The sequence below is a fragment of the Rhinatrema bivittatum genome, chromosome 3 (genome assembly GCF_901001135.1).
Source record: "Rhinatrema bivittatum chromosome 3, aRhiBiv1.1, whole genome shotgun sequence".
Classification (NCBI taxonomy): Eukaryota; Metazoa; Chordata; class Amphibia; order Gymnophiona; family Rhinatrematidae; genus Rhinatrema; species Rhinatrema bivittatum.
This window is the reverse complement of record NC_042617.1, coordinates 89,996,818-90,024,026: the sequence shown is the minus strand read 5'-3', so window position 1 is coordinate 90,024,026 and position 27,209 is coordinate 89,996,818. Positions and strand designations below refer to the sequence as shown.

The window sequence follows — 27,209 nt, the reverse complement described above, 5'->3', positions numbered from 1 at the left end:
GCATCTCTTCCCACCTGATACCCAGTACTATCTTCCTAGCAGCCCCATCGGTATCCCACCAGCTCTTGTTCCCTTGGGAGTAGTAGCTCCTCTCTCCTCTGTAGCAGCGGCAGCCTGGGGCCTTTTCCAGCAGCAGTCCCTCTGGTCCAGGATATCTTTTTGGTGTTGATTCCTCTGTTCCAGGACCCATTTTCTCCAGCAGCGACTCTGGCTCCTCTTCCCTGCACATGACTCCCACCCTGTGCAGCAGGAGGAAGCTCTGCACCCGCACATGAGTAGGAGTCAACAGGAGGGTGAGGCTGACTGCTGTGGCACAGGAGGCATCTTGCTATGGCACAGATTGAGAAGCTCTGGTCTAACTCCATCAGACTCTTTGCTTCAAATACTTTTATTTTGCATTTTTGCACCTCTGGCAAGCTTCTTTTCAAATTCTTTTGGCTTGCTCTAATGTCTCACATCTAACTTACAAGAGCTTAATGCACTTTCCTATTTTTCTTTTTCATTTGGGTCCACCCAGTTTTTGAAAGATGTCATTTTGGCTTTAATATCCCCTTCCACCTCCCCATTTAACCATGCTGGCAGTCATTTGGTCTTTCTACCTTTTTATTGCATGGCGTACATTTAGTCTGTACTTCCAAGATCGGGTATTTAAACAGCATCAAGGCCACATGCAAACTTTAACTTTTGCAAACACACCTTTTGGTTTTTTCCTAGCTGTTTTAGCAGTCTCCCTTGTTAAAGTTAAATGCTATTGTAGTAGCTTTCAGTAAGTACGTTAAATGTGATTACATTAGGATCATTATTGCCAAGCAGCCCCACCACAGCTGTTTTGCACCTAATTCTGTTGTCGAGAGGATTAGATGTTAAGGATGTGCATTCATTCGTTTTGGACTTATTACTTGTATATTTTCCATAATGGGTTATGTGTCTACTAAAAGTCCGAGGGGTGCACATACTGCAAAACAAATTAAACAGTCTAACGAATGTACATCCTGATTAGATGTAGACTAGAGTCTCCCCTCCCTGGAGTGCCTCAGGGATCTGTATTGGGACCCTTGCTTTTCAATATATTTATAAATGATCTGAAAAGAAATACGAGTGAGGTAATCCAATTTGCAGATGACACAAAATTGTTCAGAGTAGTTAAATCACAAGCAGATTGTGATAAATTGCAGGAAGACCTTGTGACTGAAATTGGGCATCCAAATGGCAGATGAAATTTAATGTGGATAAGTGCAAGGTGATGCATATAGGGAAAAATAACCCATGCTATAATTATGCAATGTTGGGTTCCATATTAAGTGCTACAACCCAAGAAAGAGATCTTGGTGTCATAGTGGATAACACATTGAAATCGTCGGTGCAGTGTGCTGCGGCAGTCAAAAAAGCAAACAGAATGTTGGGAATTATTATGAAGGGAATGGTGAATAAAATGGAAAATGTCATAATGCCTCTGTATCGCTCCATGGTGAGACCGCACTTTGAATACTGTGTACAATTCTGGTCGCCGCACCTCAAAGATATAATTGCGATGGAGAAGGTACAGAGAAGGGCGACCAAAATGATAAGGGGAATGGAACAACTCCCCTATGAGGAAAGACTAAAGAGGTTAGGACTTTTCAGCTTAGAGAAGAGACGGCTGAGGGGGGATATGATAGAGGTGTTTAAAATCATGAGGTCTAGAACAGGTAGGTGTAAATCGGTTATTTACTCTTTCGGATAATAGAAAGACTAGGGGGCACTCCATGAAGTTTTATCATGGGGCACATTTAAAACTAATCGGAGAAAGTTCTTTACTCAACGCACAATTAAACTCTGGAATTTGTTACCAGAGGATGTGGTTAGTGCAGTTAGTATAGCTGTGTTTAAAAAAGGATTGGATAAGCTCTTGGAGAAGTCCATTACCTGCTATTAAGTTCACTTAGAGAATAGCCACTGCCATTAGCAATGGTAACATGGAATAAACTTAGTTTTTGGGTACTTGCCAGGTCCTTATGGCCTGGATTGGCCACTGTTGGAAACAGGATGCTGGGCTTGTTGGACCCTTGGTCTGACCCAGTATGGCATGTTCTTATGTCCCTGTCACTGGTTCTAGGATCAGCTGCTCCATGAAGCAGTCATTTGACATCTGGCAGTTTTTCCTCTAGCATGTCCAGATCAGACACCTCCCCATTCAGTATTGGGGGTAATTGTTGCCTAATTTGTTAGCTTTTCTGATTTTGTTAGCATTTCGCTTTCTTCCCCCTGACCAACCCTCCCCCCGCCCACTGCTGTACTCTCCCCCTCCCCATTTACACTCAGAATTTCTACCCACAGATTCCATATTGCAGTTTTCTCCTGTCTATGCCATCCTTAGGATATATAGTTATCATCCTTCCACCAAGTCTCTGATATGCCCATTGTCTTTATCTTTGTTCAGTGTCATATTTCCAGCTCTTTGATCTTATTTTTTTTAGACTTCTTGCATTTGCACACAGATAATTCAAGTGGCTTTTTAAATTGTATTTACAACCTTCCTAGCAGTTGAGACAGGTAGCTTGGAATTCTTATTTCTATCTGCTCTTTATTGCACCTGGACTGCATCTGTTGTCACCTCTTTTGGGATATTCTAACTTGCCCATTATGTCAGTATCCTTTCTAGCTTCCTTACTCTAAATCATGTGCTTCTAGATAACGGTCAGCTTTCCCTCATGATTTTGTTTAAAAGCTGCTCTGTCTCATTTTTAAATGTTAGCACCAGCAGATCGGGTCCATCCTTTTTGAATAGGTGCTTCTCCTCAAATTGATGACAGTTCCTAACAAATCTAGACCCACCTTCCCCCGCATCATTGCCTCATGCACACATTAAGACTCTGAAACTTTGCTTCCCTTTGGGGTCTAATGTATGGAATGGGGAGCATTCTACTCTGGAGGTTCTGGATTTCAGCTTTCCATCTAAAAGCCTAAATGTCTGCTTCCAGAACCTCCCTCCCATACCTTCCAATGTAGTCATTGGTGCCCATATAAACCACGACAGCCAGCTCCTCCCCAGCACACTCTAAAATCTTGTCTAGGTGCCAGGTGAAGTCTGTTCCCTTTGCACCAGGTAGGCAAGTTACTAAGCCATTCCCTCCAGCCTCTCTTGATGTTCCTAATGATTGAATCGCCAATTGCAGTAGCCCTAGCCCTTGCCTCCTGGAGGCACATCCTTAATACAAAAGGAGACTGCATTATCTAGCTTACAGGATAACGTCCTGCCACACCAGAGTGATTCTCTACTTCCAGGCAACCTTACTTCTCCAAAGCAGCACAGGGGCTGCTAGACTAGAAGTGGGATGCTCTGCCTTCTGCAGAGCTGCTCTCTGTAACTGCCTCTGCTCCTCCAGGTCTGGTCAGTCTAGCCTTCAGCAATGGAACTCGTTCTCTGAGAGCCAGGAGTTCTTTGCATTGGATGCACAAAACACCTCTCATCAAATGGTAGATAATCGTGCAAAAAGCTGGATAAACTTCCATCTTACTGTTGGCCTGCTCTCTGAATGTTGAATTCAAGTTGCTAAGAGCTGGTACACCTAATGTAAAGTCCTTCAGGCAACCAAGGAAACAGCATTTAATCTATAAGGGCAGGGTTACTTGTTTTATGTACATCTCTAATTGAATTTAGTGAAAATGTCGTCCTTGTTCTATTAATTGGATAAGTCTATAAATCAGAGAATGTTGGGGGGGGGGGAGGGTGGGCAAAAAGACAGGAATAAGCTAGATTTGAAATTCTAAAGGCAACCCCCAATTTACCCCACAATCTCTTCTCTCCCAAGCTTTGTCACAAAACTTCCGCAGGAAAGCAATGCTCTCACATCCAGTTCAGTCAGCAGCCCAGGCAGCTTCTGCTCTTAGGAGTCCTTTGCTTCTCTGCTTTTTAGCCAGATCCTGCACGCTAGCTGTAATTGGCGGGCGCACCTCAGGCAGGAGATAATCGGCAGGTTATGGTTTCACATAGTGTGGTATCGGTAAGAACACATCGGCCAGTGGCTAAAGATTGATCCCTTTGTAAAGTGATTACAAAGGCACTGACGTGACAGTCTATAGCTGGTGCTCTTCCTAGGCACTGTAGCCCTTCTGGTTTAGCTTTGCACCAGAGGCGTGTTGTAATATCCAGGTATCACATTCTTCCTTAACACTCCAGCATTGTACTTATTACAAAACTGCTGGCAACAGTTTGGCATTGCTTTGAAGTCTCTGAGTAATTGTCTTTATGAAGATAACTAATAAAAGCTGAGCTGTGGGAGGAGTTGCCTTGGACTAGAACAAATGGCTGTTTGTGCTAATAGAGAGTAGTAGGCGTTCTGCTTTTGATATTTGCCAGCTAAAAGAGGATGAAGCCATCTGCTGTGATTCCCCTGAAATATTTTTAACATGCTATAAAAAAAAAAAGCATAATGGTGGGTAGCGTGCCCGAGGGATCTGATCTGGGATCAGTGTTTAACATTCATTAAATGATTTGGCAAAGGGAGCAGACAGCAAGGTGGTCAGATTTACGGATGACTCACTTAATTCAAAGTGGTCAACAGGCAAGCTGATTGTGCAGAATTATAGGAGGGTTTTGTGAGACTAGGCATCTAAATGGCAATTGAAATGTAATGTTGACAATGTGCCAAGTGAAAAGGGTACACATTGCGTACCATACTATAGGGGATACTACTTAGCAAATGGATCTTGGCAGTCCTACATTAATCAGCTAGATGTGCAGCAGTAGTCAAATTCAGAAAGGAATATAGAATAAAACTAAGCATTATCATGCCTCTGTACTGATTACTTTTGACCCTCTCGGCCTTTTCCCATCAGTATGATGGCATACTCCGCCAAGTTTCAATTTCAGCCACCCTACCATGTCTCTCTCTGTCTCTCTCTCTCGACAGCTTCACCATAACATCCCCCATGCCACAAGAACAATGGCTGTGTTCCCAAGATTACATATTCTACCCCTTGTCCTACCTTGCCTCCTTTTCTCATCCTCTTCTCTGCCCTCGCCTCCCTCCAGTACTCTCTCTGGCTTTTTCTCTTAACCCTCGGCTTTCAATCCTTCTGGTTCATACCCCCTCTCAATCATCTCGGGTTGCCTTTCACCCTTGCCACTCCTCTCCCCTTCACCTCTGGCTCTGTCACCCTTCCAACCCCTTCACTCTCTTGTCACCACTGTTCTTGCCCCTAATTTTCTTTCCCTCTTCACCTTTATTTTAATACTTATTCTGAATGTTCTAATCATGGTGGATTCCAAAGTACATACACAAAAATCATTAAAACGAACAAATCAAAAAGTTACATAACACATAATATGCAACATACAAAATAAAATTGATAAAATAAACAAAATGCTGCTTCAAAAAAAATAAAGGATATGCTGAATAAAAACTAATCCTGTCAAACACTTAACATGTTAGAATACTCTTAAATGCCTCCTTTGCCAAAAGCTCATTAAACAAAATATTTTAACGCTTTTTTTGAATAAAGTGGTGCAAAGAACATAATTGCAGAGCAAAGTAAGACAAGCCAGCAACCAAAAATGTGCTCTTGACTCATCCTTCATATCAATTGTAATTTGGCTATTTGTTCCAACAGAGTCCATGCTGAGACATAAATATAGAGTTGAGTGCTAATCCAGGGGGTTATTTCATTGTGAATCATGGGGAATTTCTGTAATACACCAGATCACAGGGAGACGGTGAAGAAATTTTAAAACGGGGGTAAGGTGTTGGTGTCGGCTCATTCCATTAAGAAGTCCTAGCTGCAGAATTCTGTAACAGAGTGGAGAAAGGCAGTCCTGAAAGATGTTCAATAGCAGAGCCTGAGGAACAGAACTGAAGTCTTCATGTTACAACGGTTTGTCACTGCGTTCAGATCTTAAATGGAGATGGGCTTCATGGATGGTTCTGAGTATAAAAGTTTTGTTCTCCCCCCCAAGAATGGAGAAATCACCAAACTCTAATGCTAGAGGGGGACCTGGTCTAGGAATAATCAGGATGATCCCAGACACCTTCCCCTCTGGTTTTCTCTCCCCTCTTGCCGCATCCTCACCCCAATTTTTTTTCAAACTCTCTAATCCCTATCCTTGGCAGACTTGTCCCCTCCACTCCCCCCATACAACTCCCATCCCACGTGGCTCTTAAGCAACCTCTTAACCTGGCTCCCCCTCTCCCTCTACCCTAGCCTTGGTTCCTTCACACCTGCTCTATAATGTGTAGGGGTCTCCATGTTCGGTTGTATTCTTTATGGTTCTGGGGAATTTATCAAGGTTTATGCAAGAACAAACTTTGGAGAAACTCAGGGGGAAAAAATGATTTGTTTCTGGGTAAATATCAGGGTTTTTTTTTCGGTGGTCAGAAGCCAGGACCATAAAATATGAAGCAGATTCTCCCATCCACCTGCTCAGCAGCACCCCCCAGCTCTACCCCAATCCATCCTTTGCCTGTCGTGTCCCTCTATTCCCCTCCTCCCCAGAGTCCAACAGCCTTCATCCTTACTGCTGGTGGCTGCAGCTTTCTCCTCTCCCCTTCAGCACTGTACTTCTGCTTTTGGGCAGGGCCAGGGTACTTGTCAGGAAGTGCTTCTGGAGGATAGGGCTTGCTTTAAAATGCATTTGTGGTACTTTCGGGGGTGAGAAAGCAGCAGGACTTGAAACACGGCACTGGCAGCACGGGAGGGGGATGGGACTTGGCCCACACTGGCTTCAGTAATGGCTGGGAGCCTTGAAATGCTGCATTTGCAGCTCTGGAGCAGCTTTTTATAAGCCAGAAATTAGGGTGAATATCCTTTTAAACAGATTGTCATCATTGGGGAAAAATCTGAGAATTTATGGGTAAAATTTAGTTTACAAACGGTACAAAAAGGAATCTACCAATTACCGTCAAAACATCACCACTCACCTCAACACTCGTTAATTAACCAATTTTTTAGGGTTTTATTTTTCTTATTCTTTTTTTTGTTAACCGCATCAGCAAGCCTGACAACCTGCCTTATCCAACCAAGGCCGTCCAGACTACTCAATCATCTGCGGTTTTGTTAATGAACGTTTGCTTTCAAATGTTTTCAAGGTTAATGTTTTCAATAGAAGTGTCTGTCTTATCCCGTTAATGGCTCGACAGTGGCCGGTGTTTCGCAACTAAGTTGCTTCTTCAGGAGCCAATATGTGGAGAGGAAACATTGTGCCCAAAAATTGCTGCAACAACTTATACAATTTATCTCCCATTCCTCAGCTAGGACGCCATGTCTAATTCACGTCACCATTGGGACAGATGGTGGGTTACACGTGTGGTGGTTTGGTCTTGGATGAATAAGGTGCCACAGAGTCCAATTTGCAGACTTCAGTGAGATGAAACCACAGCATTCAGCTTCTCCTTGTGCTGCCCCCCAGCATTCAGCCTTCTAATTTACTCCCTGCATTCACCTGCTCTTACATTGCTCTTCCCCCAAATACTCATTTATCTCCCCTAATGTTCACTTCTTGCATTGATCCCCAAAGCATTCAGTGGTCCTAGTGAAGCTCCAGGTGATTCTCCCCTCAGCTGAATCCCAAGTCCTGGAGTACAGTGATCTGCAGAGCCTTGGGCACAGTGTTCACGTCAGACTTTCCCTTCCGGACAGCAGAACAGATAAGAGCCCTCTACCCCAGGCAGCAGATGGGGTGAGGGATGGATAGAATTGGGGGTCTGTTCTAGCCCTTCCCATCTGTTTCTGCTGTAGGTGGCAGTATTATGAGGACGGATGTCAGCAGATCCAGAGCAAAGATCCATTTTGCTCCCTATTACAGCCTATGTGGCCCCAACTCCAGCCCCTCCCTCTCCAGTCTTCTGGAGCGGCCATCCCTGGTAGAGATGAGTGGTGAGACCACCCCTTGAGTGTTTGTGGGTTTACGTTCCACATCTCAGATACAACAGAACTAGAAAAGGTATAGAGAAGGGTGAGGAATGATAAAGGGGATTGAGCAGGTTCCTTATGAAAGACTCAACAGGTTAGGATTGTTCTTAGCTTGGAGAAGGGAAGACTGAAAGAATACATCATGAAAGCTTACAAAATCATGAGTGGTGAAACAGGTTGAGAAGCTATTTACTCTTACTAGGACTAGTGAACACTGCATGAAACTAGCAGATTTTAAAAAAACTTTCTAGAATTTTTCATAAACACAAACCATAGGATTTACTGGCAGAAAATGTCAGACTTGCAGTTTAACTGAGTTTTAAAAAAAATTGGATAAGCTTAGAATACAGGTCCATTAATTTTGCCCTGTGCGTCCCAAACCTGTCCTGGAGGGCCCCCAGTCAGTCAGGTTTTCTGGATATCTACAACAAATATGCATAAGATGAATTTGCATGCACTACCTCCACAGCTTGCAAACTTTCTCATGTATGTTCATTGTAGATATCCTGAAAAACTGACTGCCTGGGGGTTTGGGAACCTCCTGATTAGCCAGATAATCTTGGGTGTCTTCACCTCCTGTTTATGGGAGAAAGCAATATGAAATGGACTTTCCTATTTGGGATTTGACAGGTAAGCCAAGTGACTTGGACTGGCCACTTTTGGAGACAGAATGCTGGGCTTGTTGGACCCAGCTTTGCACAGTGTTATGTAGTCAAAGGAAATGACCGTATATTTTGGTGCAAATTTTTTTTCAGTGTATGCATTCACATTAATACCAAGGTTTAGTACATTTGGCTGGGGCAATCCTGTATGCTGCCCTGTGGGAGATAAAAGATTTGGCTTTTGCTCCTTGGGCTGGTGGAAGATGCTCCAGAGTCTGTGTTCAGTGTCCTGGCAGTCGTGGTTTTGAGTGGCCCCTGGCTGGTTTAGACATTTGGGAAAGAATTAATAATGGAAAGAATCTCAGGTAGTTGTGACAGAAAGCAGATGACATGATGGCGCCGGTAGAAGCAAATTCCAGTTGAGCTGAAAGAGGACTGACCAGAAACTTTTAAAGGCAGTAAACGCAAATCCTTTGCATAGAGCTAGCAGGTGTATACAGTACTGCACAGAAACACAAGTCTCTGCTCCTTGGACCCTACAGTGTAGTCAAGAGACAGAAAATAAGACTGAGTTAAAACAGTGAGGCCATGATTGGGGAGAACTGAATCAGGTGGGTTATAGGTTGTATTAAGTGAGGAAGGGGCAATTTTAATTGGGTAAAGCTGCAAGTAATGAGGCCTCAGGAATCTATAGAAGAAAAACAGCCGGTGGGGTGGGTGGGTCTTCAAATCCTTAAGTCTGGAGCAGTGCTGTGCTCAGACACCTCAATGTGACACCCAGACTTGTCAGCATTTCAGGCTTGCTTAATCCACTAGAAGCCAAATATCAAATGGAAACCTGCTGCTAAGGACGCTCCTTACTCATGAGCCGGGACTGTGTAGATTCCATGTGTTCAGGAATTACAAAACCCCTTCAAGATACAGAAAGGTTAGAAATAGAATGTAAGAGTTACAAGAGAGAAGTGGAAACAGGTTTAAATACGAGCACTTTCTAACTGAAAACTATTTAACTTTCTTCCCTCAGCTCTGGTTTCACTTTTCAGTATTCCAGTTATTTATGAAAGACATCAGGTAAGATCGTACGCATTTTTACTCACACACAAATATAAAAGTTTGGAGAGTTCTCCAGAAGGCACTTGAGTGATTTTCATGATAAATTATATATTGAAGACAATTTATGGATATTTCTTAGGATGACGAAGTGTTGTACATTTCAATGCATGTTTGATTTGTGGCAGGGGGATTTTTATAATCCCAAAAGGCAGTTCAGTGAAACACAAAATGTTAGTAGCATGGAGAGGGCTACTCGTGTTCACATATACTACACCAGGGTTAGGCAGATCTGGTCCTGCAGTGCCATACAGGTTGGGTTTTCAGGATATCCATAACGAATGTGCATGAAAGATTTGCATGCACTGCCTCCAGTGTTTGCCAATCTTATGCAAATTCATTGCAGATGTCATGAAAATCAGGCCAGTCTGTGGCACTGCAGGATTGGAGTTGGCCACCCCATGCTGTCTGTTCTTTTTTTTTTTTTTAATGAATATTTTCTGGAACCAAATTGAGAACAAGAAATTGATGTTTGAGGTGTGGTAGTTACAAACAGCAGCAGAGACTGCTTAATACAGAACTTTTAGATCAGGCCACAAGCTCAGTTTTTAGAACTCTGTTATGGAAGTGATGATCTGGTGCATTGAACCTGGGCCTCTGCAGAGTTTTTATTAAAAAGACTTCCCCCAATGTCTTCTGATTTTTGAGGTTGCCAAAAAGTGAGTTCCTTTAGTGAATTGTTTTCAGTAACTGCCCTCCTTTTCTAGTCTGTACCTATTACTCTTCATTGAAAGCATCTTCTGTTATACTATTCTAAAGGCAAGAAAATAAACTCCTTCATGGAGAACCACCGGACTGCTTTTACTTCTATTTAAACACTCGCTTTGGTGTCAGGAGAGAGAGCTTTGAGAGCAGATCTCTCCTCAATCCTATGGTCTTACTCAGCCTTCCTACTGTGAAGGCTGAATAAGACCAGTTTGGGTGTGACTTCTGGGGCAGAGAAATTAGTGTTTGAAGGCCAGAAGCCTCTTATTTTATTGCTAGTGCTAACTGTAGACGTTGATTTAGAGAGAACAGGAAAGTGGCTTGCTGTAGTGGTCATGGATGCTGTACTGTATTACATAATTAGAACATAGAATGATTTACCTTTTTTATTTCTTTAAAAGTGTACAGTTCTTGTAATGTGACTTTTTTTAACTTTCTAGGCACAAATTGATCACTACTTAGAACTTGTAAACAAGAATATTAAAAATGGTGTTGCCAAGTAAGTATTTTGCACATTGTTTTATACCTAGTTCAGTTGTTGCATAGTTGGAAAGTAAACTACACTAAGCGTGGTACCACACTGCTGCTCAGGTTTTGCTACTATTCTAGTCAACTAGTCCACCTAATGCTGTTCCAGTGTATCCCAAAACCAGTGATGGGAGGGGAAAAACCCAGACCTTGAGAATCCACTTTAAATATGAATATTAGTCTTCAGATTCAGTTTATAGCTGTGATTTTTGTGGCATTGATTGTACAACAAAGATGGAGACTTCTAGGCATAGTGCAGGTATACTGGGCAAAAACAAAATAGATTTTTATTCTATGGGTTGAATTAGTCATGAGACGTGGTGGATGTCATCTGGCACTAAATGGACATCAGAGTTCAGTAGAGCTTTTGCCTTACTGAGCAAGTGCAGGAGTTCCCACATGAGCACTGCCTCATGAGCCCTTCAGTCATATTTTGTCTGTACTGCCAGTCCAAAACTTGACCTCTCTCAAAACCTTTCCGGTAATTGTTGAAATTTTGTGGTTTTCCTAACGTTTTTCCTTATACTACCTCAGCAGCCCCTCAACAGAACTTTTTAGTGTTACACAGACAATGTCCTGAGTCCAAGAAGCCCCATTTAGTGGCTTCAAGAACTGCATCTTTGAGTGTAAAATCTCACCATCTGTTACAGTTCATGGGACCTCTTCATGACTCCAATTGCTACTGTTGTGGCCAGATGTCCTCCAGAACACAAAAGAACAGGGCCTGCAAGATGTCTGAGCTCCAGAGCTATGAGCTAATCTGCAGGCTCCAGGTCCAAAGCTTGGAAGCATCTGGCCTTGACCATTCTGCTGGGATGGGACTTCCCCAGTGCAGGTTCCTAATGCAGTGACTGAGTAAAGACCCTCTGTTTCCACCCTGGCGTTCGCAGCATTAATGAAGCACTCTGATTTGGTGCAGCTGGCACTATGTAAGCCATAGGATTCTATGCACCACTGCTGTCAACAGAGGCTTGATGCTGTCAGCAAAAAAGTACGATGTCACAGCCATGTCTGGTGCTGTCGATGCAGCATCTGACACCAAAGCAGCTGGGGAGGCATGAGGACCCTCTGAGTCTGTGCTTTGGCGGAACCAGGGCTTGGAGGGTGATGCAATTACTATAGCCTTATCCTTATTGGCCAAGAAATTATCTATGCCCTGTCCGACTCTTTTTCTTTTTTTAAATCTGGATCCCAGGCCTATGTCAGACTGAGCTGACCTCAGAGAACTCTAAGAGAAGGCAGCGGCTGCCCCAGGGTGATCATAGCTGGGACTTCCACTTGAGGAATGGCTCCAGTGACTTGGCACAGGACAGGTCATAGGATCCCATGCTTGTCACTGGCTGTGAAGGATGCAAAGAATGCTTTAAGGAATTCATCTTGTCTTCTGAGTGGTGTTCCTGTGCTGTTTGAAGACACATCCTCTTCAGAAACTTAATGATAGGGTCATCGGTTTGGGATGCTTCTGCAAAGCTACATGGCTGCCGAAGTCTGAAGCAGGATGGGAACAGACCAGAGCTGTGGTATTCTGGGCTGTGAGCCCTTCTCCCTGTTTCTGGTGGTGGGGGAAAGGATTCAGTTACTTCCAGAATGGAAAAAAAATCACCAAGGACCAATAAGTACTCAATATCATGAAGTATGGTAAATTGCTTTTATTTCTCCCATACATCAGTGCAACGTAGCTATCTGGCCTTCAATTTGGATCTGTCTCACTTGGTTCCATCTTGGACATACTACTTCATCAATGAGCGACAGTATGAGTTCCACCTTTGAGTGCGGCAGGGTTTTTTATTCCTGTTTACTTATCCCCAAGAGAAGGGGGATTGAGACCCATTCTGGATTTACTAAGACTGGACAGACTCCTGAAGAGAAATACAAAATGAATTCCCTCCACACCAGCCTCCCTTCATCCAAGCAAGGACCTAGATGTGCACTCTGGATCTAAAGGATGTGAATACCCATGTTCCTATCCACCCATCTCATTAGAAGTACCTCACTTTCAAAGTTCTACCTTTTGGGCTGTCAGCAGCACTGAGGATTTTCATACAACGTTTGCAGTAGTGGGAACACATCTTCATTGTCTAGGAATCAGTCTTCCCCTCCCCCCCCCCCCCCCCTACATGGACAAATGACTCTAGGAATCAAACCTGGTCTTGGAGGGATTTGTCACTAACAAACAGCGCAACTGCTGTAGTCTGTGGGGTTTGTCAGCTTCACCCAATCAAGCCTAGTCCCAGCTCAGAGGATCCAGTTCGGAGCCTGGACAGATTCGGTCAGAGAGGGCATTCAATTAAGGGAACAGAACAATCTGTTTTTGAGCACCAGTGCAATACCAGCTGGACAAGTTGTTCTAGTCCATTTGGTACTGGTCATCTTGGATCACATGGGTGCTACACAGTTCATGTGGTACAATTTGCTTATCTTCATGAGGTTTCTCCAGTTGACCTTTGGCCACAGTGGGATTAACAGTGTCAATCTGCATCCTATCCAGGTGCTGCTGAAGATGAAACTTCAGTGGTGGTTGGCTGGCACCAGGGGCTCTCAGCATCAGATCCTCTGATTAGAATCTATCATGTTAAGTGATAGTGATTAGATGCCTTCACCAGAGGGGAGGGAAGCACATACAGGAGGCTACCAAATGCAGGGAACATGGTTGGTACAGGAACACCTGTGTCAAATGGTGTTTTAGAACATCAAGTGTTGGTTTCAACTTGTGTGAATGATTATGTGCTAATTTATTTGACCTGTGGCTCATATTCATGTGGGATATGAGAAAATGATCTATGTATCTGGAGAGAGTATTCATTTCTGGAATTGTAATGTATTTGATCTCTGATTTTCATAAAACTGCATTTATCTGAATCTTCTGAATTGCCAAGGAAAGTGATACATCTGATACGTGGACTATGCTACTGCTCACTCCTTCAGTTTTGATACTATGTAATATAAATTAATGGAAAAGAACATTTATCCTTGGAATCTCCATCTGAAATCTGAGCATTTGGGTGTTGCCTGAGACTTGTAGATGAATGGAATTCCCCTGAGGAAGTATCAATGGTAGATGTGAGAATGATGGTAGTATTCTCCTAGGACAAGCAGGATGGTAGTCCTCACACATGGGTGACATCAGATGGAGCCTGCTGTCAAAGTTTCTAGAAACTTTGGCTGGCACACTGAGCATGCCACTGTCTGCATCCACAAAGGGTCTCTCTTCAGTCCTTTCTTTTCTGTGGCAGTGGAGCTTGTGCTGTTGGTCGGAAAACATGAGGTTTTTTTCCTTCACAATTTTTTGCATAGCTTTTCCTGCGCTAGGTATATTCAGTCCCTTCTGGTTCTTCTCGGCCGGTGAATATTTTTTGCTTCTCTCATATTCTCCAGTCGTTGTGCCCTTGTGGGCTCTGCACCTCATGACTGCCTCAGGCTTTCACCGATGTCCCCAGTGCCCCTGGACTATGTACCTAACAGATCCACATGAAGTGTGTATCCTCTGCCTGGGGGGTCACATGATGTTCACAGATGCGATTTATGTGCCCAGATGACCCCAAAGGGCCCATGGGCCAGGCTGGACAAAATGGAGAAGGTGTTTGACTTGGGTAAGTCCGAGCCCTCTACTCGGGTGTCGGCACCCTCGATGCCTAGGGGAACAGATTGTGCTCTATTCCTCAATCACCACCCCTTCCCTGAAGCTCTCAAGGCAGGGGGACTTTGGGGATCGGCCAGCCTGTTTCCTCAGTCACCTCAGGATAGTCTTCATCCTCTGCGCTGGGGAAAAACTGGGCTGAGCACTGTGGGAGATCCTGCAAAAATTGGCACTGGTCCCCGTTGGTGCACGAGGCCTGGCATGTAAGGACCATGGGGCTTGTTGCCCTGTTGCCTAAGCAGCCTCGACACGAGGCTCCATCCTCCCTCAATGTTGGTGGTCTGATATCAGCCCTCTTCGGGGCTCAGAGGAGGAGTTGGGCCCAACCCTCCCTTCTCTTCAGAGGAGTTTGAGGCAGAGTTGGAGCATTGGGTGTGCCTGGTGGTGGATCGCTCTTTGCGAGAACAGGAGCCGGCATCCCCAATACCGGTACCAACAACTTCGAGGCTGGTGCCCACACCAGTGCTGGCACATATGCTGTTGCCAACTGTGGTGACTGGGCTGGACCCGTTGTTGGATCTCCTTGACGTCCTCCTCTGTGTACTGCCGGCTCCTTGCAATCCCTCATTGACTCATCAGGCTATGGGAACACCCCCTCTCTGTCACCCCGGTTAACCAGAAGGCCGATGGTGTGTACCTTATACAACAGATTGTGGGCTTCAGTGCCAGCTTCCCCACCAGTCAGTGGTTGAGTTGGTGCTCAAGAAGGCAAAGCAGTCAAAAACCCATGTGTAAGCCCCTCTGGGTAAGGACAACTGAGCATGGGATGCCATGGGAAGGAGGGTGTATCAGGGCTCCATCTTTGTGGCCCAGATTGCCTCCCTCCACTTACACACGACCTAGTATACCTGCAACCTCCAGACACGAGTCCAAGAGGGGGCAGATGGCCTGGCACAGCAGCCCCAGGAGGCCCTTATGGCGCTTGTCCAGCAGGTCTTTGAATGTGGTAAGCACGAGGTGCGTACTACCTACGATGTCTTTGAGATGGCAGGGCATGTACAGGTGGCGGTTCTCTCCACCATCTGGCCTTGCTTAGGGCCTCAGACCTTCACCCTGAGGTTCAGGATCAGCTGGCTGACTTGTCTTGCATGGGCAATAATCTTTTCAGCGACAAGGTCAAGGAAGCAGTCACACAGGTGAAGGACCACCATGAGACCCTCAAGCACTTGTCCGCCAGTGCCTCAGCCTCACCAGCTTCTTCCAAATGGTCATTCCAGACTGGGCCAAGGAGACCTTGCTATAGACAAGAGTATTTCCCACCGGCCCCACTCCAGGCCACAGCAGGTGAGTGCCAGGGTAAGATCCTGCCAGCAGCAGGGCCCCCACCCACAGCCAGTCCCATATGCCAGTTGCTTCTTCCAGTGCCCAGGGACCCTGCAGTTGGGGGGCTGGCTCTGCTTCTTCGTGGACCGGTGGCTGGCCGTGACATTGGATCAATGGGTCCTGTCCATCCAGCGTGGCTACAGGCTGAATCACGTGGAAACTCCACCAGATTTTCCCCTGAGCCCACAGTGTGGGGTCTCACATTGCATCCAGAACTGCTTCAAGAGGAACTCTTAGCCCTTCTGCAAGTCAGGGTGGTGGAACCTGTTCCTCGGGCAGCAGAGTCGAGTGTTTTACTTCCTGATTCCAAAGAAAACAGGAAGCCGTTGTCCCTTTCTGGATTTGCAGACCTTGAACAGGATCCCAAAGGAAAAATTCAAAATGGTATCCTTGGGCACCATAATCCTCCTGTTGAACTAAGGGGACTGGCTATGCTCCCTCAGCCTAAAGGATGTGTGTACATACATCGCAATTCTCCGAAGTAACAGGCGGTACCTTCGCTTTTTGGTGGGGCTCCAGCATTTTCAGTACCGTTTGCTCCCATTCGGCATTGCCTGTGCATCATGGGTCTTCACAAAATCTCTTGCCATGGTGGGGGATTATTTGCGCCAGCTAGGAGTCCAGCTGTTTCCATATCTGAACAACTAGCTGGTTCAAAGCAACATATGGGCTAGGGCACTGCAGGCACCTTTCGGGTCCTGGAGCACCTAGAATTTTTAATTAACTACCTGAAGTCAAATCTCCACCCTTTGTCATGGCTTTCATTGGGCAAAGAGAGGAAGTGCAGTAATTTTTAATGAGTCCCAATGATAACTTTTACGTTGAAGTATTTTAAACTTTTATTGGCGGCAACTCCATTGCTTCGCAGAGACACAATACTTAGACGGGGTCCCCCGACACGGATCCGTGTTTCACCACACGTGGCTGCATCGGGAGGGACGTAATTTACAGCGGAATTCTTCAACTATAACAAAGGAAACAATTTAACAGGGGAGGACTCGTTACAAAGGACCCAAATGAGATTAAATGCAACTTCTAGCATACACACAAACCTGGAAAACAACTTGAATTCAAAGATGTATAGTATGATAAACGTAATTTTTTAGAACCACTAAAAATATCTTCGGGTATCGATTCATTATTTGAAGTCATATTTTGAACACAAAATAAAATTGCAATGTTCATATATTAACTGAGAGAAATAATTAATGATAGAACAAAAAATGTTTTTGTGTGTGTGTGTACATATATATACACTAGCCGTTAAGCCCGTAACAACGGGCTCAGTCCGTTTCCTTCCCACTCCCTCCTCCTTCACTCTCACCCCCCTCCTCCCTCTCACCCCCTCTCCTCCCTCCCACCTTCCCTCCCTCCCTCTCTCTCACCTTCCCTCCCTCCCTCTGTCACCTTCCCTCTCACCACTTCTCCTCCCGCTCCTGCCGGCAGATCTTGGGGGGGGGAGGGGTGTCACTCGCGCACGGCGCTGCTTCTCCTGCCGGCAGATCTCGGGGGGGGGGGGGGGGGGGTGTCACTCGCGCGCGGCGCCTCTGCTCTCCTCCCGCTCCTGCTTCGCGGCCGCCGCCGCTCCTGCGGCCCCACCGCCATGTTTTTTGTTTCGGGCACGCACGGCTCTGACCAACGTGCTGGCCCGCACATGCGCGGTAGAGCTGCTCTCTACTGCGCATTTGCGGGCCGTCGGTCAGAGCCCATTTATAAGGTAGATACACATTGTACAATATTTTCCATTCATGTAATACAAAAATTATAATAAAATAATGGGTACATTCACCAGATATAGAGCAGCATATAGTACATTGCATACACTTATTTCTAAATGTAAGCCAGATTATGTGTGTAGTTGCATATTAGTTTCTTAATGGCATGTAACTAGACCCCTCAAAGCAGTAGAAACCCTGAATGTAATACCAAGACACCTTAACTGATCAACGTGGGTGAACTAAATACGGAACGGCAAAAGATAACGTATCAAGCTTAAATATGGGACGATAAGGATGGCTTAGCAGGTTTATCCCATATGCAAAATAGTTTTTTAACTCTTATATATCAAGACTAAATATAAAGCGGCAAAGGGTAGCATATCGTATTTAAATGTAAAATGGCAGAAGTTAGCGTTTCAAACCACTAACTACCGTGCCAAAATTTAAATAAAAATAAGTAAATAAAGGTAAACCAGCTAAATATATTTGTAAACTTGTTCTTGCATATTTTACATACCTTCAGCAATTTGTACTTATACGTATTCTGGATGGCAAGGAGAGCGGGCAGTGCCGGTAAAACCAAACATTTAAAGGACATAGAATTGGTGCCAAAATTTCTGACTAATGGGGAGGCCTGTCATGTAAGCACTATCCAATAGGAACAAAAGACCAAGTAATTAAATGAAACCAACCTTAAAGATCTCAATCCTACATATACTAATGTACAGAGGACCTAGAACCCAAATCTAAAAAGTGTGTGTAATGTCATAGAAAGAACCGCTCCTGGAGAGCCACACCACGGTGCACTCTGTAAGAACTGTGGTGACATCTGTGACCTACCTGCATGCAGTTCCATTGGGAGAGATCTGCAGAGCTGCAACATGGAGTTCTCTTCACACTTTTGCTGTCTGGACAGGGATGGCCAGTGGGATAGCAGGTTTGGCCAATCTGTCCTGAGAAACTTCTTTCAGCTGTGAACCAAACTCTTCTACCATGAAACCCTGGCTTTTTATTTAGGCTGTTCCCACAGCACCTCTTTTGTGCCCGTTGGCACCTGGTTTGGTGTCTGGGCCTGCCGGTTCAGGTCCAGCCTGTAGCTAGGGATTCACCCATGTGAGGACTACCATACTGCTTGTCCTAGGAGAAAGTGCAGTTGCTTACCTGTAACAGATGTTCTCCTAGGTCAGCAGGATGTTAGTCCTCAAACTGTTTGCCGCCCTGCAGAGTTGGGTTCTCCTGTTTTTTGTTTGAATTTTTTTTTTTTTTTAAATCTACGTACATGACTGAAGAGACCCCATATGGATGCAGGGATAGTGGCATGCTCAGTGTGCCAGTCAAAGTTTCTAGAAACTTTGACAAGTTTTCTGTGCCGGGCTCCATCTGATGTTGCCCATATGTGAGGACCACCATCCTGCTCTCCTAGGAGAACACCTGTTACAGGTAAGCAACTGCACTTTCTTGTGTATGAATGTTTTGTATGTGTGGTTATAGATGTACATTTGAGGTGAGGGTGGATCCTTGCAGTAAAGCTGGTTGATATATTTTAGGGTTCTGTTTTGTATATTGTGCCAGGGGTTGGGGAAGGAAGGGGGAACAGTATTTTTCTTGTAGAGTGCTATGGTAACAGGATATTCTGTGTACTTATGAACCTTGTAGCAAACTCATTCTGAAATTTTGATCTGTTCTCCAGTGATGTACTGTTGCCGGGCACATGTTTGTATTTGTTTTAGTTTGTGTTATATTTGATTTGTGTGTTTGCTGTATGCTGCCCCAAACTACTTCTGGAGTAGTGGGTAACAAAATATTTTAACTGCCAGGGGTTGGGGGGGGGGGGGGGGGGGGAGAAGGGAAGAGAAGGTGGTGCCTGGGGGAAGGAAGAAGAGAAAATGATTGAGAAGGTGATGGTGTGCCAAGACCCAAAGGTTGGGAACCACTACCCTAAACTGAACCCCATTATTAGCCAGAGTGTGCTAATGCAGGCTGAAGAGGTGTGGGGTGTGCCTTTGACATTACATATTGTGTGTTGGCTAGGCAAAATACTGTAAGGGTTCATGGCTACTTATCTTTTTAAAGCTTTTGTGAATTAATTGATCATTTTACTATTTTACAGTTCATTTTTTTTCCTTCCCAATAGGATCCAAGCTAAAATTCCTGGACTAAAGCGCAAAGCTGAATAAGCCTGGAAGCTCACGATTGACAAGTGTTCGTTCATGGTACCTGGGGAGGGTCAGGGGAAAACCAAACCTTGACGTTGCAGTGCAGTTTCACAGATCTTTATTTTTAGCAATGCAGTGATTGAGGAAAAAAATACCTGTTTTGACTGCCATCTGTTTTATCATCTGTAAGCTGCTATGTATGGATTTAAAACTAATTTTTTGTTTGTCCTGTGTGAAGCACTGGTAAATACAGAAGACTGAGAAGGCTGTACATTACGCTTTATTCAAGGGAGTAGTCTTTACTGCATTTTTAAGAGATCATAGTGCAGGTGGCACTGGGGATAATATTTCTCAGTTTGTGCACTGTATATGTTCTGTGAGCAGACTGATGCAGATTTTGATATGAAATGTTTAGAAGATTATACCATTCAAGCAAGAGCAAAAAGAGACCTTGCTTTTGTTTGGTATGGGTGTAGCTGTATTGTGATTTTACTTTTTATCAATTGCCTATATATATATACTATATATATAGTGTTTCACAAAGCTTAGATACTTTCAGCTGCTCCACAGTGCTTGTCATAATTGATGGAATTTATGAATAGCAAGATAGCACATAAGCTTGAAAATTGAAAAATATTTCTAGAAACATGTCTGAGAATAACTGTACCTCTGCAATCTACACTTTATTGTGCACACAGTTGATTTTGAGCAAACCTGTTTAAAGTCACTTTCACCTCTGGTAATCTGTGGACTGAATATCTAATACTGCAAATGTTTGGAAGTTTCCAAAATTGTAATGCGAGCAATTGCAAGTAAAAAATACACCTGCACTTAAAGCTGTGCTGAACTAAATCTGTGGAATGCATTGTGAAATGTAAGCACCCAATATCAATAAAGCTTATAAACCGTAATAGGCTTGGTGTGTTTTCATGAATCTAACAATTGGTTTCTTTAGTGTATAAAATATGCTAACTTGTTTTGGTAATGGATGTTCACAGTACAAAGCATCCCCTATCAGATACTTGTGGTGCAAATATAGCTTATGATCACAGTATGTGGACTTGGATGCTAATGGTTGATAGCTGCAGTGTGAATGGCTTATGAAGTTCTCCATGCTGGTTAAAATTTTATATACTGCAATTCTTATATCAAAGCAGTTTATAAAACACATCAACATGAAAAACCCCCCCAAATTCAGACTAAGATCCATTAAATTAGTTACAAGAATCTTCCTTTTTAATTAAGGCATATTCATTACTTGTACCACAGCAAAAATATCCCCCTTCTCTAACTTTATATTTTCCATCAGTAAGCAAAATTTGGCTGCTGGTCTTTTATCTAACACACCTGTCTGAACCCGGTACACCTGTTTTACACTGGCTCCCTATCTTTTCATATTCAATAAAAATTAGCAATCACTGTTCACATTATGCTGAACAATCTCTTCCTCATGGATCTCCTCAACACTGAGCTGTTTACCCCTACCCGATCACTGTGATCCTCCAACCAAGGTCTCCTTGACATACCCCCTACAAAGCTTGCCCATCTTGATGAAACCAGGGAGCGTTCTCAACTCCTGCCCCACCCTCTGGAACTCAGAAGCCTGAAAGACATTAAGTCCTTTAGAAGAGCCCTCTAGACTTATCTTTTCAGACTGCTGTATATTACTTAGCCAGTATCTTTCCCCTGAACTGTTTATGGCTTGTAACTACCATGTGATGAAAATAGATGTTTTGATATAACTTTATGTATGTTTGCACTTTGCCTTGAACCATGGAAGGGTGGGTAATAAATATTTTAAATAAACACAAAGCAGGCTGAATTAGCCATTACGTATGTGGGTGACATTTCTCCAAACTGTACAGGTTTGAGCTCTACTTAGCATGTGTGGGAATTCCCGCACTGGGATTCTTGTGAATCTCCAGTCACTTTTTTTTCCCCTAAGCTAAAGCATGGGCATGTACTTAATCTCTATTTTTTCTCTTCAGACATTTTTTTGCTGCTGCAGTTCCCTAAAAGCACTTCTAATTGCTGCCAATAAGTTTCTCTCATGACATGGTTTTTCCCTTCTGGCCAGACATAGTATAGTGAATGGTTTTAAGAACTGCCCGAGTGGCAAAATTGTGCTCCTTATAGATAGCCATGATCTCTATCCCTGCTTTGGATGAATCATGACCAGGAAATTTGTGAAGCATGTGGACTGATGTTCCTGTGCTCACAACACTTCAGGGCCTTGTGTATGGAAGAACTGTGTAAATCTCTGAAGCTACACTGTGGTAAGATCTACTGCATTTGCCTCCTTAAGAAAAAATGTGAATTGATGTTTTTTCAAAAACTGTTTAGGCTAAGACCAGGAGTAGTTCAGCTGCCTGAACAGCATCATTCCTTAGAGCCAGCCCTACCTGCATTGAAGAAATATAAACTTTCATAGCAAAGTGTCTGCATTAGTGCCATTGGAGCATCCCTCTTCGACACCAGCAGTGCACGGATCAGCTCTACATAGTGCATCAATGCACCCAAAGCATGGTGCATCACCCTCAATGCATGATTCACTGCATGGTGTATATGGTCAATACTTTTGCTTACAAGCAGAGAAATAACACACAGTCCTCTAGAAGTGTTCCACCTCCTTGATCCATTCTTTTTCCTGAGACTTAGCTGTCTTGCTCACACAACAGTATACTACTCATCTGAGATCTGCAGGAGTAGTCGGGTTATCCCTCTCCAATAACCAGAATACTTAACACACCCCCCTAAGTTGGTAGTTGATAGTCTTCACCTGAAAATGTTTCTTTGCAATAGTTTTGCTTGCCTCAAATAGACCATCTATTATGATGCAAAAGCCTGTCTTAGATAGTCAGATGTCTCTCTCTACCCAAGGAGAGAGGACCCAGCAATCATGACCAAATTTCAGGACTAATGAGTTTCTTCCCTCAGATGGAATGCTTCAGCCTCTTTTCAGCTCACTTCAGTTCCACAGATAAGTGTCCCAAACTCACCTAGATGTGCTCTCATCAAAACCCAAATTACAGGCTCTTCATGAATGCACTTATAGCATCAGATTCTAGTCATTTGGAGGCAATGGACAAGGTTGCTTCTCTGAGACCTCAACCAGAAGAAATACAATCTTTCCCCCCTTCTCACTGGAGTCCTAGTTAAGTGAGCCCATACCCCTAGGGTCAGATGAATGCATTGGGATAGTTTGATCCTCTGCCAGATCTCCTGGAGCACTCCTCTCCTCCAAAGATCTCATACTCTAAATTTGTTGAAAAATTAGGAGCAGCAAGCACTGGGTATTCATGTATGTAAAGATAAGGATTCAGATACAGAGCTCCAATTGCTCAAAATTCTGGATACATCAGCTGAACCTGCCACCTTATCAATTCATGATATTCTTAAAGTAATGGTAATGAAATTGAGAGGTATTTCTTACAATTTCATTGTTTACCTACATCTCAAACTAGACCAAGTACAGAGTCCAGCAGTCATCAGGCTTTGGGGTGGTTTGCCTACTGCACCACTGCATTGTAGTAGAATCTGCTATAACAAAAAAGCAAAGAATTCATTCTAAATCCCCATCTAAGGATCACAAACCTCTGGACAACTTTGATAGCAATGTGCACAATGCTCTGGAATATCCTCTTGCCAGTTTACATAGTGCAATACATTCATGACGGTCTTCAGAAGCGGAAGCTGTACCTACTTTCCTCTGATCAGAACACCTCTTGCCCATTCTGGAATGTAGAAGAAGCTGTTCAATATCTCCTCCATTCTGAATATGATTCAATTCTGCTTCATGAGCCTCTACAACCTCTAGTGCAGTGTGATGCATGGCTACATCCATGAAAACTAGTAGACCTCCCATACTTGGGAAATAACCTCTTTGGCGAGAAACTCCAAGAGTCTCACAGACCAAAATGTGGTGGTACAATCTCTCCCCATAGCGACTGAGCAACCTGCCCTCTCAGCATGTCTATTCTATTCATACAGATGGCCTTACCAGTCTTTTCAACAGTACCAGTTTCCATCTTTTCCAGCACAGTGTCAGCAGCAGCAGCTTTCCGGGCAGACCCAGACAGCATGAATGCAGTTGGTCAAAAAGCAATCAGCAGGCCCAATCCAAACCATGGCCAGGTTTCTGATGCCATCGACAATCACCTTTTTACTTCTGGTAGTGGGATGAATTCAGGACCTTCTAGAGAAACTGCATTCTCAACATTATGTAGTATAAGTACCAGTTGCATTTCTCCTGGCCCCCATTCTTTCCACACTATTCACCTCCCTGTTCAGATCAATCTCATCTTCCACAAATCCCTCTGAAAGTGCAATCCCTTCTCAAGTACCAGGCTGTGCAGATGATCCCTGCCTCTCAGCATGTACAAGATTTCTACTCCAGATACTTCCTTATTCCCAAAATGTTGGGGTGATTATGACTGATCCCAGATTTAAGGCTGCTGAACAAATAAAGCAAATTAAACTCCCTCAGCACAATTCTCCTAGTCATTCTGCAGGATGAATGGATGTGTGCCCTGAATCTCAAGGACCACCTACTCATTCCAATTCATTAGTCCCACTGGTGTTACCTAAGATTCTAAGTGGATTCGTCCCATTTGGCCTCTTCTGCTTCCAGAGTTTCACAAAGTGCCTTGCAGTAGTAGCAGTGCACCTAGGAATACAAGTCTTTTCATACCTCAATAACTAGCTAATCACAATAGTCTTGAGAAGCAGTTTTCCACTCTCTAAACATGACTATTAATCTTCTACAGAACTTAGGGTTTCTCATCAGCTTTAAGAATCAAACCTAGAGAACCCACTAGGTGCCTCCGTTCATAAGAGCATGCATTGGTTATTGCCCTGCGAATGGATGTTAACCATGATCTTGCTCATCCCAACACAGCTGTCCAATCTGAGGTCTACTGCTAGGAAGCTCCTCATAATATTGGGTCATATGGCAGCCATTCACTAACTCACCTTCACATGTTAACTCTAGTGGGGTCTCAATGGGGACCAGCTCACTCAACTCCTTTCTTTACTAGTGCACATCACACTGCTGATAGCAAGAGGGATGGTACTCTGGCATAGTGCTCCACTTCACTTCTGCATCAGCTCATCCTTAAATGGATGCCTCCACCAGAGGCTGGGGCGCCCATGTGGGATCTTTCCGGATCTCTTCAGGAGCCCCTCTTCCAAATCAATCTCTTGAAGTTGAGTGATATGGCATGCGGTCATTAGGTTCACACATCTCTGAAAGAAGAGTATCCCAACAGGCAATCAAGTTGTCACATTTTGTCAAAAACAAATAGGAACGGGTTCATGGCTTCTATTAGGAAGTGCTGAAAATCTGTAACTGACTGAATCTTAAGACATGGCATAGCTAGGTAAGGGGATGAATCTCAAACATAAATGTAAAGGAACAGCTATCCAAGTCTGTAAATGTGTCTATCTAGATGTGGAAACATACTAAAATACTTCAGATCAAGTTTCTTAGGAAGCTTTTGGGCAAAATTATTTAGGAACTCTATACAGCGATGTTAATGGCATTCTACTATTTATCATTTATAAAACTGTTACACAGGCAGCACTGGTAAAATGTGTGCAAGATGAAATAAAACCAGTACAGATCACGTGTGAAGCCTTTTTTTTTTTACCTCCAATGATTGTTCCACTGCCTCCATTTTGCTTCCAGCTCAGCTGGAACAGATTGCTGAGATCCTGGTACCATAAACCTTCTCTTGTAGCTACCTGGGGATTTTCCCCCCATTTAAATATACCAATCTCCTAATTTGGTCATTGTAGCAATGATCATAAGGCCAGGAGCCATGTTCCAGGGTGCCTTCCAGAGCCTTGTATCTGACTAAAGCCAGCTGCCATGTGTTGGTCATTGGTGCCCACAACAGATTTCTCTCCTTGCCTCCAGGGACTGTTAATGTGGTTATCTTTGCAGTCTCAGCCTAGCCAGAGTGCAGAACCCCCAGTCCAATAAACTATAGAGGGACCCTTTGCAGGGTAATGCTGTCATGACCCACCAGGCTGGTACTAGAAAATGTTATAAATGTTAAAGTACACAAATATATTACAAGCATATGTAAACTTACATAAAGCCCTGTCTGCATAAACTTGCAGAAGATTGTAATTTTAGATAAACTTGTCAGTTACAGGATGTATAAAATTTTGTTCCTAACAGACTGCAGATAAACTTAAATTGCAAGATTATGTAAGGCTCAAGTTTGAAGTGATTTTTTTTTTTAAACAAAGAAAAGCTATTGTCTCCAGTAAATGGGGTTTTTAGAATTTCACCTAATTATAAAACAAGTCCAAATATTTTAAAAACAGTTGAATTTTAAACACAAGACCCTAACTTGCTAAGGATCCTACTACATAACTGGAGAAATTGCCTGGGACTGCCATGAAAGCTTTTCCTTCAGTTCGACTAATGAAAGGGTTTAGCATCCTGTGACAGATGTAAGAGATGCCACCATGGATGATACTATCTGAACAACCTGTATGTTATATTGATGGCCATGTCTTTGGTTGCTGGGTGCTTGGTGACAATATGCCTGTCTTTGAGAAGCTGATACTGTTTGAGACTTGCTATGATTGGCTTGCTGAATGGATGTTTTTGATTTCGGCTCATATGAATCATATACCAGAAATTTAACGGAGGTAGAATAGCCAATTCAAGATTCTGGTTGACTTGGAAGAGGTCTTGCAGACTTATTTATTTATTTAACATTTTTATATACCGACCTTCATGAAAGAAATTCATATCAGATCGGTTTACAAATCGGTTTACAAATATTGGATGGGTATACAAAATCAAGTGGTACAGGCACAGTAGGACTTTGTTTGATGTTTTGATATGAATAAAACTGGAGGAGTACAGAATATTAAATGTTTCTCCCGCATAAAGAATGTTATACAACATGGGCCTTACATTGGGTTAAAGGCAATTTTTCAAAGTCACTTATGCAGGTAAGATCCATTTCAACAGCATTGATCTGTCTGAAAATTACCCTCCACTGCAGCTAAAAGTCAAGGTGCAGACTTCTTGCTGTGAGCTGTTCTTTCTGGTGTTAGGAAAAGTATCCATATCGATGTCATGGAAAATGTACCAGCAGAAAATGCAGGTGCCTGTTTCCGCAGGTGCTTCATCCCCTGGCATGTTTCAAAGCAAAAGTAGATAAGAACATAAATGCTATGTTTGGTCAGACAAAGGTCCAGTAAGCCCAGTATCCTGTCTGACAGTAGGTAATACAGGTCATAAGTACCTGCTGATCCCTAAGGTTAGAGGTGTTACTCTCAGGGATAGCAATAGGTTTCTGTAGTCTGGCTGTTAATGTTTGTTCTGCACTCAGGCAGGCCAAGCCACACCAGTGGGTTATGTATGCTTACCAGCAGATGGAGACAGAATAAAGCGGTCATTGATACATCTCCAGCAGATGGTGCACATGCATCTCCCTCTTTAAAAAAAATTAAAAAATAAACAAAATAAAAAAAAAAATAGAAGATTCAGATGCACCACTTGAGCTCCTGGGGTGACAGC

The 27,209-nt window shown here is 43.6% G+C and overlaps 1 protein-coding gene across 1 annotated transcript in view; it reads left to right on the top strand.

Moving 5' to 3' along the window:
• The window catches only part of RTN4 (reticulon 4), a 159,969-nt gene extending 139,392 nt beyond the window's left edge, over positions 1-20,577 (top strand). The window contains 3 exon segments of the mRNA XM_029593448.1: positions 9,514-9,560; positions 10,745-10,803; positions 19,645-20,577. Coding sequence (XP_029449308.1) covers positions 9,514-9,560; positions 10,745-10,803; positions 19,645-19,687 — 149 coding nt within the window. The 3' untranslated portion in view covers positions 19,688-20,577.
• The last annotated feature ends 6,632 nt before the right edge of the window (positions 20,578-27,209 follow it).